The 12,224-nt window shown below is 38.8% G+C and overlaps 1 protein-coding gene across 1 annotated transcript; it reads left to right on the forward strand.

Moving 5' to 3' along the window:
• The first annotated feature begins 40 nt into the window (after nt 1-40).
• LOC113664421 (uncharacterized) lies at nt 41-12,000 on the forward strand. The gene is made up of 18 exons (XM_089193542.1): nt 41-175; nt 294-363; nt 1,259-1,918; nt 2,194-2,844; nt 3,329-4,141; nt 4,591-4,758; nt 5,318-5,427; nt 5,717-5,769; nt 5,868-6,004; nt 6,485-6,766; nt 6,990-7,301; nt 7,837-8,300; nt 8,682-8,776; nt 9,214-9,373; nt 9,698-9,758; nt 10,039-10,298; nt 10,876-11,041; nt 11,410-12,000. The coding sequence occupies exons 1-18, from the start codon at nt 173-175 to the stop codon at nt 11,586-11,588; spliced, it is 4,644 nt and encodes a 1,547-aa protein (XP_089049668.1). The 5' UTR covers nt 41-172; the 3' UTR covers nt 11,589-12,000.
• Nucleotides 12,001-12,224: the final 224 nt, after the last annotated feature.

Genomic DNA, 12,224 nt, shown 5'->3' on the forward strand with positions numbered 1-12,224 from the left:
CAAACAACTCGAAGTTCAATAATTAACCCTGACAATTTTTCTTTCGGAAATTTCAACTGTGCCGGGGCCGAGAAATATCCAATGGAGTGTCGCAACTGAAAAATCCTAAAAACACTTACTGTTTAATGCTGAATTCTTCTTTCCTCAAGGCCGATTTCAACGCCCGCAAAAAATGGTATGTATGCCGGAATATCAATTTTAGCAATTTCTAGTGCATATTTGTTTTTCTATGTAAAACTAATTAAAATGAATACACGTTTCCATCCTAATGTCTGAACAATTTATTTTTTCAGATTTTTAGGTGGATCCCACATTTGATACTTACATTTCAGATCGAGTTTTCGATAATTCTACAAATAGAGGGTAAGTTTGTATTAATTAAAAAAAAAGTTTGAGTATTACATGTAAAATTTAACCAGCCCTCAATATAAAGTCGCGTTTGAAAAGTTAGCACAAACATCTGGCTAGGAACAATGGGTAGTTTATTTTCATGAATTTTTTTCATTTTACCTGAAACCGGCTTTTGAAGCCGAAAAAAATTAAATTGTAATTTACCGTTGACAATGATCCGCCCAGGTATAATATATATAAGAGCATAAATATCTCGTCGTTTCTTATTATACCTTTACCTCGATAAACTTGTTGAAAATATTAAAACAAACTGAATTAGAATAAAATTATAATTGGGCCCATGCAAAACCTGGTTAATTTAGTCAGCTCTGTATAAGTCTTATGTTCATGCAAATATTTCATTTCATTGCCTTCATCTGGACACACAGATGCTTCAGAGATGATTTCAGATTTTTTAGCAATATTAAGGCATTTATTTAAAAGTATTTTCTGAAGAAAAAGTTTGAGAAAAAAATCTTAGAAACATGAACTAATCAAAAAACACTTAATACTGCAAAAAAGGAAAAAAAAAACAGAAAAAAAAACAGAAAAAAAAATTTCACCAGCTCAAACAATTGTACTACGTAACCAATACCAAATGCAAGCTGCGTTGAAAAGCTACCGATGAGACGACTTCGAAAACGGAGGTTTATCAGTTTGGGGCGCATTGTTAGAGTTTGTATCAAGTACTATTGTCCAATCTTAATTTCTGTGAGCCTCCCAGAGTTTCCAATAGATAGATTTTACCAAGCCAATCTCAGTTTACATTTCGAGAGTCGGTCTATATTTTTAAAATCAGGACTCAAAATCTGTCTTGAAAATCAATTATAACCACATAACGTCGGTTCACTTTTCTCTCGACTGAAAGGCCAACCATTTCCAATCGGCTTCTACTCTTTGGATGCTACACACGGTGTCAATGACACAAGCAGTTGTAAGAATATACCAGGGATTGCAAATGACACGACTCTAGCACCAGGATATCTAGAGGAACCAGACACAGCTTATCGCTTCCAAAAGTCGCAGTCGAGTTGTATCCGAATATCCAACAATGGAGTCTACAACACAAGCTCTATAACGTTACTTACCTGGTTTGAAACCGAAACCTCTATGGGTCACCAGACGATAATACAACTCTCTTCTGAGGGCAAGATGGCATTCCTATTAGCAATTGATGTTAGTACGATTTACCTTGAGGTGCACCCAAAATGCAACGGGCAACCGATGTCCATATTTCCAGATATCACAATTGAAGCCTTTACTTGGTACTTCATTGGAGTCTCGTATGATCACACAACTGGTCTGATGGCAATTCACATACGGAGCTTCTACGGACACCAACTTGACAGAAGCGTTTCAGTTGGTGTAATCGAGCTGGACACTCGTCATGACATATGGCTTGGTTATGGACCTGAATCACCAGGAGCATTCACAGGAAGCATGGCGTGTTTCCAAGTTTATGATGAACCTTTAAATGAAAAGAATATGACGGAGGCCATGAGAATGTGTATTCCAATTCATTGGTCAGGTAGGTATATGTGTAAATGACCGGAGAATTAATAATTTAATTACTGCAATGCATCCACGCCTTGTGGTCACAGAGTAAAAATACCGTTTAAGAGATCTGGGTTTGGCCTATGCGAAGAGTTTTTGTTCGCTGTCGGGAAACTTGACTGAGGGCGAGGGGCAACATGGAATGCTATTTGATAAAGACAGAGTAGAAGATAAGCCACTAAAAGTTTTTGATAAAGTTCAATTGTTTTTCTGATGATCTCCATTTTTTTTTCTCACACACCACTGAAGAACCTATCGCCATATACGCCCTTAATGACAGTAAACAAATACCAGACTCAAGTGGAAATTCTAATCCAGATGGCATCCCTCACAATATTAACGAAACAGGCGGTCCATATGGAGAAAGTAGATCTGTTGAATTTGAGGGAACCTCGGCAAGCTATATTCAAATATCACAAGATGGAAAACTTTCTATCACAGCTTCCTTTAGCATTCTCGTCTGGATTTACAGGGATTGGTCTATGAACTCGCTGATAGGAAATGGCGGCGAGATTGTGACAATTGGCTCTAAGAGTGGGGCAATTTCAGGGTTGTTGCTTGGTTGTACTTGTAACAGGAAACTTCTGGGAAAGTTTTATTTTCCAAGCTCAGGCGAGACTTTTAAAGTGTCGTATTCTCTTCCAACCCATTTGGAGTCTAAGGAAGGGTGGTATCACATCGCATTGGTATATGACAACAACACAAGGCAGGCTAGACTGCACGTCGACGGAAAATTGCAAGACAAAAATTATGTTGGTATGGGCATAGTTGGAACAGATGCAGATGTTATCATTGGAAAAGGGTTTAAAGGAAGGATTGCTTGTTTGCAGTTTTACCGCAGACCATTGCTCGAAGAACACATTAAATATGCTATGGATAAATGTTACATAGAGAGTCCGAGTAAGTTAGTAGGAAAGCTGAATATATTGCTATGCAGCAAAAAGGAGATTGCTCTCATGAGATATAATACATTAAAACCTGCAACATAGCGAGTTTCCCAAACAATTTCATATGTGCTATTTCATCTTTCAAGAGATACTTGATCTTCTCACTGGTCAAATCTTTAAGAAATATGATCAGCTTCTGAGTTAATTTCGTTCTAAATCAGGTAATATGAAAACGCCTCTTTGATTTCGAACCTTTTTTTAAATTGGCTTCATTTATGGAAATCAAAGAAAAGATGAAGACCCTTTTTTGCAAACTCTGTTTCCGGGGGTTGGAGGTTTCGCATATTTTTTCCTTTTAAGTGGCCCAAAATAATGTCGCTATGACCTTTACGGAGGTGAACGCGTTTCATGGAAATTCAAAGTTTTTTCCGACTGATTACATGAACTGCAAGTACTATGTCCAGAAGATATTGTTACATTCCTTTTATTTCCTTTAGCCCCAGCTGTTTGCCAACAGAGGACCAATGTGTCAGTTTCACCTTGCCCATCAGTTGTTCCGACTCCACACAAATCCATGGTTGTTGTTTCTTTAGCTGTGTCAGAGCTGTTTTCCAGTACCCTTAACGACACTCTCTCCACAAGGACAAGAAATATGACCAGCGTGTCGGGAAAGAATTCAGTCTCCGGAAACACGACTATCACGAGGTCAGCAACAGTATCTCTATATTCCAGTAATGTTCTCGAGCAGACCACAGCTTCCAAAATAGCTATATTTTCGAAGGACGCTGCCTCTACGTTGCAGGAGACTCTTTCAGTTTCCGACGTGAATGTCACCATCACTTCTGCGTCCTCCTCTAACTCATCCAGAATTAGATCTTTTCCCAAACCAACGCCCACATCAACCACTGCATGGAATATTGAATTATCTTCAACCGTAAATGGAATCGTAGCCAGTGAACACTATGGGGTGACGCAGGTTCAACGGACTACGGAAAAGACGGCTGGCCATAGTACGCCATCATTTCTTGTGAAAACTATCAGTTCCGGTAGGCTAATCTCAACCTCTAAAATTTCTCACTTGTCCACAAAAGTCTTAGCCAGATCTTCGGAGACTACTACTACTATCCAAACAGATAAAATCATCCGCTCAGAATTAACTTATTTCTCCAACATTGGTATGAAAGCTACAACAAAGCAAGCTCCTGGATCATCATTCACATCGAAACACATTTTTTCCAGTCAGAATACCAACAGTTCAGTCAAACCAAGTCGACCGGTTACCGAATCTGTCAAAAGCTCAATTATCAAAGGTACCACCTCGTGTTTGTCGTTGTTTTATTTTTCAGTCTTACCTTAAATGTCTTGTTTTTATTTAATGTAATGGAGAGAAAAAGGAAAAGTTCTTTCTAATCATGGGCTCCTATCAACCTTCCCATCACATCAAAGGAATGCTTTTTTAACACGAGCCTGAAACAACTAATAAATATTTTGGATGCCACAGTTAGCTTCCTCGTATACCATTAGGGTCAGAATGAACAAGTAAGGCTATTCCCAGTCGTAAAGGGAGACTTTGAAGAACTTGAAAGATGTTATCAAAGGCTGGCGGTCTCGGAAATTAAGCAGGGCTCGTTTGTATGCTTTTGGTTTCATTTTCATAGGCGATGAACTATTTTCAGAGCAGAAGAGAATTGATAAAATCGTGGCCTTCGATATTTAAATTTAACCAATTCCGATTTCATTTTACGCATACTTTTGGTAGATCCTCAAAGATCTCCTAATCTGAGCCAGTGGAGTGCTTGGTCGTCTTGTTGCGATCCTTGTGGGAGTGGACTACAATATCGACAAAGATCATGCAGCAAAACGGAGATAGAACATTGTACTGGAAATGAAACGGAGACAAGAATGTGTAAGGCTCCTTCTTGCGAAGGTAACAATATAAAAATATAAAGATTAAACCTACACTCGATTCAAGTAGCGCATCCAACCAAAACTTATCCCGGTTTCCTTAGAATGAAATGACTAAGAGTATTCAATACTATTCCAACTTACATGGGATGCCCATCCATCGAAAGACTACCCCCGCCTCTCATCATATTTCATCAAGGTTCCCTGAAAATTTTCAGGTGCTCACTTACACTCATGGGTGGAGAAAAGCACTGTGAAAGTAATGTGTTTTGCTCGAGAACACCACATAGGGACCCGGCCAGGTTTCGAGCCCGGGAAACTCGACCCGAACTCTAGCGTTCTAATAATTAGACCGCCGTGTCTTCAAAAGTAAAGAGGTAAAAGGTTAGAATAAGCAAGAGAATGTATCTGTGAGATTCAGTATGTCAATTTTAAGGAGAGGTTGTTTCAAAATTTTCAAAATCTATCTTCTTGTTTTAATTTCTGGCATGCAAGATATTGTGAAGGCGTTTCGTTGCCAAAAAAGTAGGAATCCTTGTTATGAGTGTATTTCATTTATCATTGTGCGTTCATTGCTTCAGCTACCTGTTTTAATATCACTGCAATCTTCGTCGATTGGAAATGGGATGACTTACTGTCGGTGGAAAATAGCTCTAGCTTCATTTTCCTGGAAACGAAATTGCGACAAATGGTTAGTATGTGTGAACGTTACAACTTTTCTTTATAAGAACTGTTTTACATCAGTGGCGAGAGGTTTCCTTATCGGTGCTGGATTAATGGAAACTGGTCGGTTGAAACGAATAATATATTATAGAGAGTGAGGTAAAAAGAAAGCGAATAGCTGACGGATAGACAGGATGACAAACAGACAAAAAGCAAAAAAATATACAGACAAACCGACTGAAATTAAGTACTTTGTCTGACATAACTATTTAAAAATAATTAAAAGTTCTTAAAAAAATTTTTGGTTTACATTCTAGATCACAGACCTGTACCCTGATGAATCTGTAAGTGTTACCCTCTTATCATGCCGGTGAGTTCACTATAATGAATACAATTGAAAAAAAAATGGCCCCGAATAGCAAGAGGACCAGGAGTTTTTTATGCTTTTCATTTGTTCTTCTGTCTTAGGAAGGGGAGTGTTGTAATCCACTTTACTGTCGCTTTTTACGTGGTTAAATCAGATCAGATGGTGAGGCTAACTGAAAATATGAGCAGCAAAGGACTTCTAGCTTCTCTTGAACTGGTGAACATTACAACTAATAGAGGTAATGCGTGGCGATGATAAATAATTACCGTTAAGCGCCTATATATCCTCATGGGCATCACATTCTTAAGTTTTTGTTACCACAAAAACACATATTGTATACAGACGTGCTCACCTTTTACTTCTTCACTGTTGGATGAGGCAATGACTCCAAAGGGGGGGGGGGTGGGGATATTCAGGATATGAAGAAAAGGGCGTCACAGTCCTATCAGGAGTATCTTTTTCACTTATCGTCCTCCCCTGGTGATGATGCCCAACGCTCGAAATTTTTTCCAAGAGGAAGACACCTACACAACAGATAGAGCATAGTATACAAACTATGGAAAATTAAATGTAATTTTGAAAAATTTGACACTTGCCCGACAGCATTCCAAAATAAGTGCATCACCGTTATAGCCAAAGATAATAAAGAACAACACTGAGCTTATTTTTTCTTGTATTCCCACAGAGTAAGCTAAAATAGTTATTTTATTTTCCATAGTCTCTAGCCAAGTTCCCACCATCATCGAAGCATATCTGACAAGTGCCTCTAGTCTTTGGATGTCTTGGACTCCAGTTGTGGATAAAATTGAAGGTTATCATTTGGCATTTCGATCTAACAGGGCCAACGAATGGACAAGCTTATACACTGATAACCTGACACTTTCTCTTTCTTTGGTGAACTTGACAAACGGTGACGTTTACAGAATCAGGGTGGCAGCGTTTAATTCTGAGGGGAATGGTATTCCTAGTGACGCAGTTGAAATTCAAATGGTGGAAAGAGGTATGCAAAATATTATGTTGAAGACCCAATGTCTCTCGTCGGTAGATTAAATTGAGAGCAAAATTATCAGGAATAAAGATAATCTTAAAGTGGTGGACATTATAAAAAGGAAACATATTTTCAGAGCGCGGGTTACCTAACATTGATCTTTAATGCGTTTAATGAAGTCATTTTAACGCATTTAGCTTATGTAACATCGTTCATCCTGGAATTTCTAAAATAGCTCCCAGGGTCGCCCCAGACGTTTCATTGTGGGAAGTCAAAAACACGTCTTCCTTAAAGATTTCATGGAGTACCATACCTGCGCAATACATCAATGGAAAACTTTTGGGTCACCATGTCATGTTCGAAGCACTGAAAGTGGCGGATCGGGATTATGATGAGGCCAAAGCTAAGATATTAACCAAGCCAGCTGCAGTAGGTGAAAAGAACGAACTGGTTTTGACGTCGCTGAGTTCGTTCACGCTGTATAGAATTACAGTAGCAGCGTTTACAGCAAATGGAATTGGGAAGATTAACGAACCAATCTTTGGAGGTAAACGATAATACTATATGATAATGACAAAGAAGGCAACACCGCCCCCCGCCAAAACTATCAAGAAAAGAAAGTTATCTCAGTACGTGACTATGACTGATCGATTTTGCAGCCCATATTTAACTGTACAGTTTGCTCAATGCAAAGTTTGTTTGAATTACAATTTTACCCCTCTAATAATCGTTTTTTCTCTCGAATTTATGGCACTGTGCGTTTCCTGCCCGGGCCATAGATCTGAGTATAAAAGGCTCGGTCCAGATCTTAAAGTTCTATAGCAGGGCGATTTTGGTTTTAGACGAAGGAAAGAACGAATCGTAAAGCAGAAAATAGAGGATGTTTTTAAGGTAATTGATCTAGCAATGGCCTGCTAAACCGTTCGCACAAGGAAAATATATTGGATTCCTTATATGCCTTAGGCAGATAGGATTTTCCTTTGACACAGCATTGTATGCTAATCTAGTAATTACGGCTGTATACCTGTACTATTTGTGATCTGCTTCGCATTATCTTAAAAAAGTGACATTTTTTCCCATAGAAACCTGTGCGTGTCCCGCAAAGTTGTACACAAACTGGGCACCTTATCCTCCCTACGTCACAGAGATTGACCAGGAACCTGGCGGAATCATCGGGGATCTTATTCGCGATATGATATCCTATTCATGTGGCACTTGTCAGGGAGGGCATGGGAACACATTTTTAGACTTAACTCAGAACGGTAAAGGAGGTCTCTCTAAAAAGACATCGATGGCTAAGGTGCGCAGTGACGTGGACGATAAAACGCATTTGAGTTTCCCTGTCATAGGGAACATGGACGATGAGAAGTATCTGAAGGAATTTGTTTTCATTCCTGTGGTTGCATCACCGGGTATCGCTTTCATATCGTTGGGAAGTGAGCCGAGCAGACAAGGGGTGATTACCTCGGCGTTGAAGAAAAGTTGGCCCATCGTTGCTCTGTCATTGGTAATGGCAATCATGGTTGCGATCTTCATTTGGATTTCAGTAAGTGACAACGATGGGACTTAATGGCAGATTGATTAAAGGGAAAGACGATGCAAAATATTAGTAAAGAATTATCTCACACATAGCAGAGTGAACTTTTGATAAGGTAAATGAAGGAAAGACATGACTAAGGGGCGAGAGTTTTAGGAAACAAAAAATAAAATATTCTTAGAAAAAGTTTTTCTGGCTGTTGCCTTTAGTTGGATGGTATTTCGATTTGAAAGGCTCAACTTAACCATTTCTTGCTTCCAAATAATCATAGTTTGTCCTCCTAATAAGCCTGCCGTAGTATATCTATCTATCTATCTAGTTATATATATATATATATATATATACGAATATGAATGGCTAATATGATATCATATCACTCCTTTACAACAGGAGAGGCAGATCAATTCAGAGGATTTCTCTCGGTCATTTTGCAGAGGAACCGGGGATCTAACATGGTTTTCATTAATAACAATTACCACAGTGGGGTGAGCATTGTATTTTTAGCTCTGCAATCACCTGGAAATGTCTGTCTTTTTTGTAACATTTATCAATTCAACAAATACACCGGTAAAAAACATCTTTAAATTAGAAATCTCGTATTTTTTGACAGGCGTAGCTAGGACTTTTCAAAGGAAGTTGGGGGCGGGCAAGGAGGGAGGGTAGCACGTTATAAATTTTCGGGTTCCTAGGTGACTAGGCTTGATCGACCGGCGACTACAGATTTTTCGGATTCGCAAGTTCTATACTTCTAGCTCTGAGAATATCTGAAAATAAATATTATCTCAAAAGATAGAGAGGGGAATGGGGGGCGGGGGGAGGGGAAGGGGAGGGGAGGAACAGGGTGGTCATGGATAGCCCAGCCTTCCATGCTCCTGTGATGGTAATTTTTAGCCAACGTTGTTCTTCGTTGTTCTTCCTACAGATTTGGAGACAGAGTGCCCGTGGCAGTAGTTTCCAAGCTCATCACGATCATTTGGATCGTGCTCGGCCTGGTACTTCTCTCACTCTTTATGGCAATGCTGACTGTGTCTTTGACTGTTATGACAGCAGATGAGGGACGAGCGATGCTGTACGGGACAAAGGTCGGTTCATATTCATAGTGATGATATATGGGAAACCGTGATCTATCAAAAGTGGACACGAGTTCAAGAAACTTAGGCTAAAATAGTTATCAGTTATTATCTGCTTCCCTCCATATTGATGCGGGTCCGATTTAAAGACAGATAATGAAAATAGAGAGAAAAAAGATAAGGGTTGTTCTCCGCCAACTGTTGAGAGCTTTGCAGAAACTATGGCCATGAGCCGTTTAAGTTTTATGTGTGATTCTCTTACTAAGTAAACCATGATTAGTCAATAAAATTTTAAAGCACTAATTCACCACTGCAAATCAATGAATTTTGATCTAGGTGACTGCATTGAAAGATTCTCCATCGCATCGTCTTGGAATACGGAGAAATGCCATAGTAGGTAAGTAAATGGCAAACTCTTTTTCAGTATGGGTAAACAGGTAAAAAAAATGAATGACCAACACAGATCACAGAGTTCGATTAATAGTGCCTGCAAATATGGGGACGTGAAACTTGAGTGAACACTATTTTGCGATAAGGTCCTGCCCTCTTCCTCCTCGGGAGAATGCCACCTTAAGTGTAGGATTAGGAAAATAATAATGTGCCAGTTGAAGACCAGGTTTGCCCATGACACATCTTAATCAACCAGTTTTAATTTGGGAAACTTTGTATTTCATCAGATCCCAGAGATACCCTCGAGGAAGCGTTTAATGCTCTTGAAGATGGAGAGAGCGATGGGTTACTGTTGGATGCATATGTGGCCGGTAGTGGTGCCAAGGAAAAAACGTATCGTGTTAACCAAGTAATAGACGTGAAAAAAGGACTTGGTGTAGTACTGGCCGGGGATGCGATGGTTTTGCGATATCGAATACGTGATTTTGTGAAGAAAAATGCAGAGAAAATTACAAGGATTATTCAAAATAGTACAACACCTCTGCTGGTGAGTGGCACTATTAATTGTCCTGTATCGGTTGCAGATCAGCTGCAGTTATTTCATAGCATTAGCCTTCGAGAGTAAATGAATCTTATAATGAATACGAAAGTGATCTTTGCAGTAATGAACACTACTTGAGCAGTAGAGGTCATGGGTCCAAATCCTGTACAGGTCTGAATTTTTTTCAGGCCTTATTTTCACTACTGCTCAAGTATTTTTCATTACTGCGAAGATCGCCTTCGTATTCATGTCTTTATCCGCAGTTAAAATATATGACTTTCATATATTCATAGTCGTTTGAATCTTATAAGATGTTTTGGTGTGTAGTATCGCTGAGTATTTTTACGAGTTGTGCTGTACTTTGACTTCATTCGGTTTTTTGTTCACACAGGCCAGCATAGCTAAGGATTTTTTTTGCAATAATTGAGGAACACTGAGCGTTTGATTGCGAAAGACTAAGATTCTCGTCGATTTTACATTGAATTTAAATGATATTGGGAAAGAACAAAAACGTCGATTCTCTGGATAACGGAAGGATTTGTACCAACAACATACTTACTTCTGTACATTTTACTATAAACAGCAACCAAAACATAGTACTGCTGAGGAAAAAGTGCAAAACCTTGTGAATGCCAACTCTCAAATCTACCGAGATGCCGTCACTGTTGTGGCGGGTGCTTTGGCTGTGAGTATTGTGCTTGGAATTGCCTGGGAACTCTTTCGAAAACGACGTCTTAGCCGAGAAAGAGGTAACTTAAGCTAGGAGAAACATTTCCATTGCAGATACGTTCCCGTAACTCTACTCATTACCTGATAGAATACGCTTTAACATGGCGAGTTGTTAAAATAGATTACATTTTGGACAATTGTAATATCCTCTCTACTAGGGTATGTTCTCATTTTGTATGCGGGATTATTTCAATGCGTTCCTAAGTGGAAAAAAATGGAGGTTTACCTCTTGTAGTGTCGAAATAGTTGACAAAATTGAAATTTCTTGTGCGCCTGACTTTACTAGAGATAATTATAACTCATTGCCCAACAAAAGAAACAAATTAGTTTCAAATATTTGCGTTTTGAAATGGCCATGATCTTTAAAAATTAATTGTTTTCATTTCAGGGGGAAACAAAAACTCTTGTGTATCGGGTATGGCAGAGGCTGTGGACGACTTCCATGACAAATTTAAAAAAATCTATAACAGATTGAGAAAAAAACACTCAGAGGAGTTAAAGACTTATAACACTTTTGCCAAAAGGATAAGTGCAATACAAAAATGTAATAATCCTGTTGTTGGGTAAATCCTGGAAGTACCAGAAATTTCAAAGAAGATTTCTAATAGAAATTCTCCTCTTACAAAGTTTTTGAACGTGTTAGAAGATTTTTTGCGATAAAGAAGACAATTTTCGTAAATGACTTAAACACTGCAACGCGAGATGTCTCTCACTTTACAAGATATTTTTCTCACGATTTGCACTATATTTAGGCAAGGTGTTGATGTTTAACGAGACAATCCCTCTGGCTAATATAAAACAAGATAAAAAAAGTTCTTCATCGACAACTAGTCTGCTTTTGTCATATGCTTTCGGCTTGCGATGTAGAAAGTAATTCCAACCACGACCAAGAATGTTTAGGTCATAACTTTAATAATTGATATCATTATTATTAATAGGTAAGAAACGTTGGGCATTTTCAATTAAAAATTTGTCGAATCAATTTTTCTTGTTTGTTTGTGGATCAGAACTGGTTCACTCAAAAACCGCTCCTTGTACACTCTCCGTTACATTCCCAATAAGCTGAACCACAATCAGTACAAGATCCTCCGTCGGGGCCACCATTATCTCGTGTCTTTTGTTTCGGACCCTTATAAAGCAGAGCTCGTTCTGAGGGTCTAATTCTCGCACTGCAGAACGGGTCATATTTATAAGGCTCTGATA

This window comes from Pocillopora damicornis, chromosome 14 (assembly GCF_964200805.1).
Source record: "Pocillopora damicornis chromosome 14, jaPocDami1.2, whole genome shotgun sequence".
Lineage (NCBI taxonomy): Eukaryota > Metazoa > Cnidaria > Anthozoa > Scleractinia > Pocilloporidae > Pocillopora > Pocillopora damicornis.

Excerpts from the sequence above, each read along its gene's own strand:
- LOC113664421 (XM_089193542.1), top strand. Across the intron at positions 6,005-6,484 it reads GAACATTACAACTAATAGAG|TCTCTAGCCAAGTTCCCACC; the intron begins GTAATGCGTGGC and ends TATTTTCCATAG. Across the intron at positions 6,767-6,989 it reads AATTCAAATGGTGGAAAGAG|CTCCCAGGGTCGCCCCAGAC; the intron begins GTATGCAAAATA and ends TTTCTAAAATAG.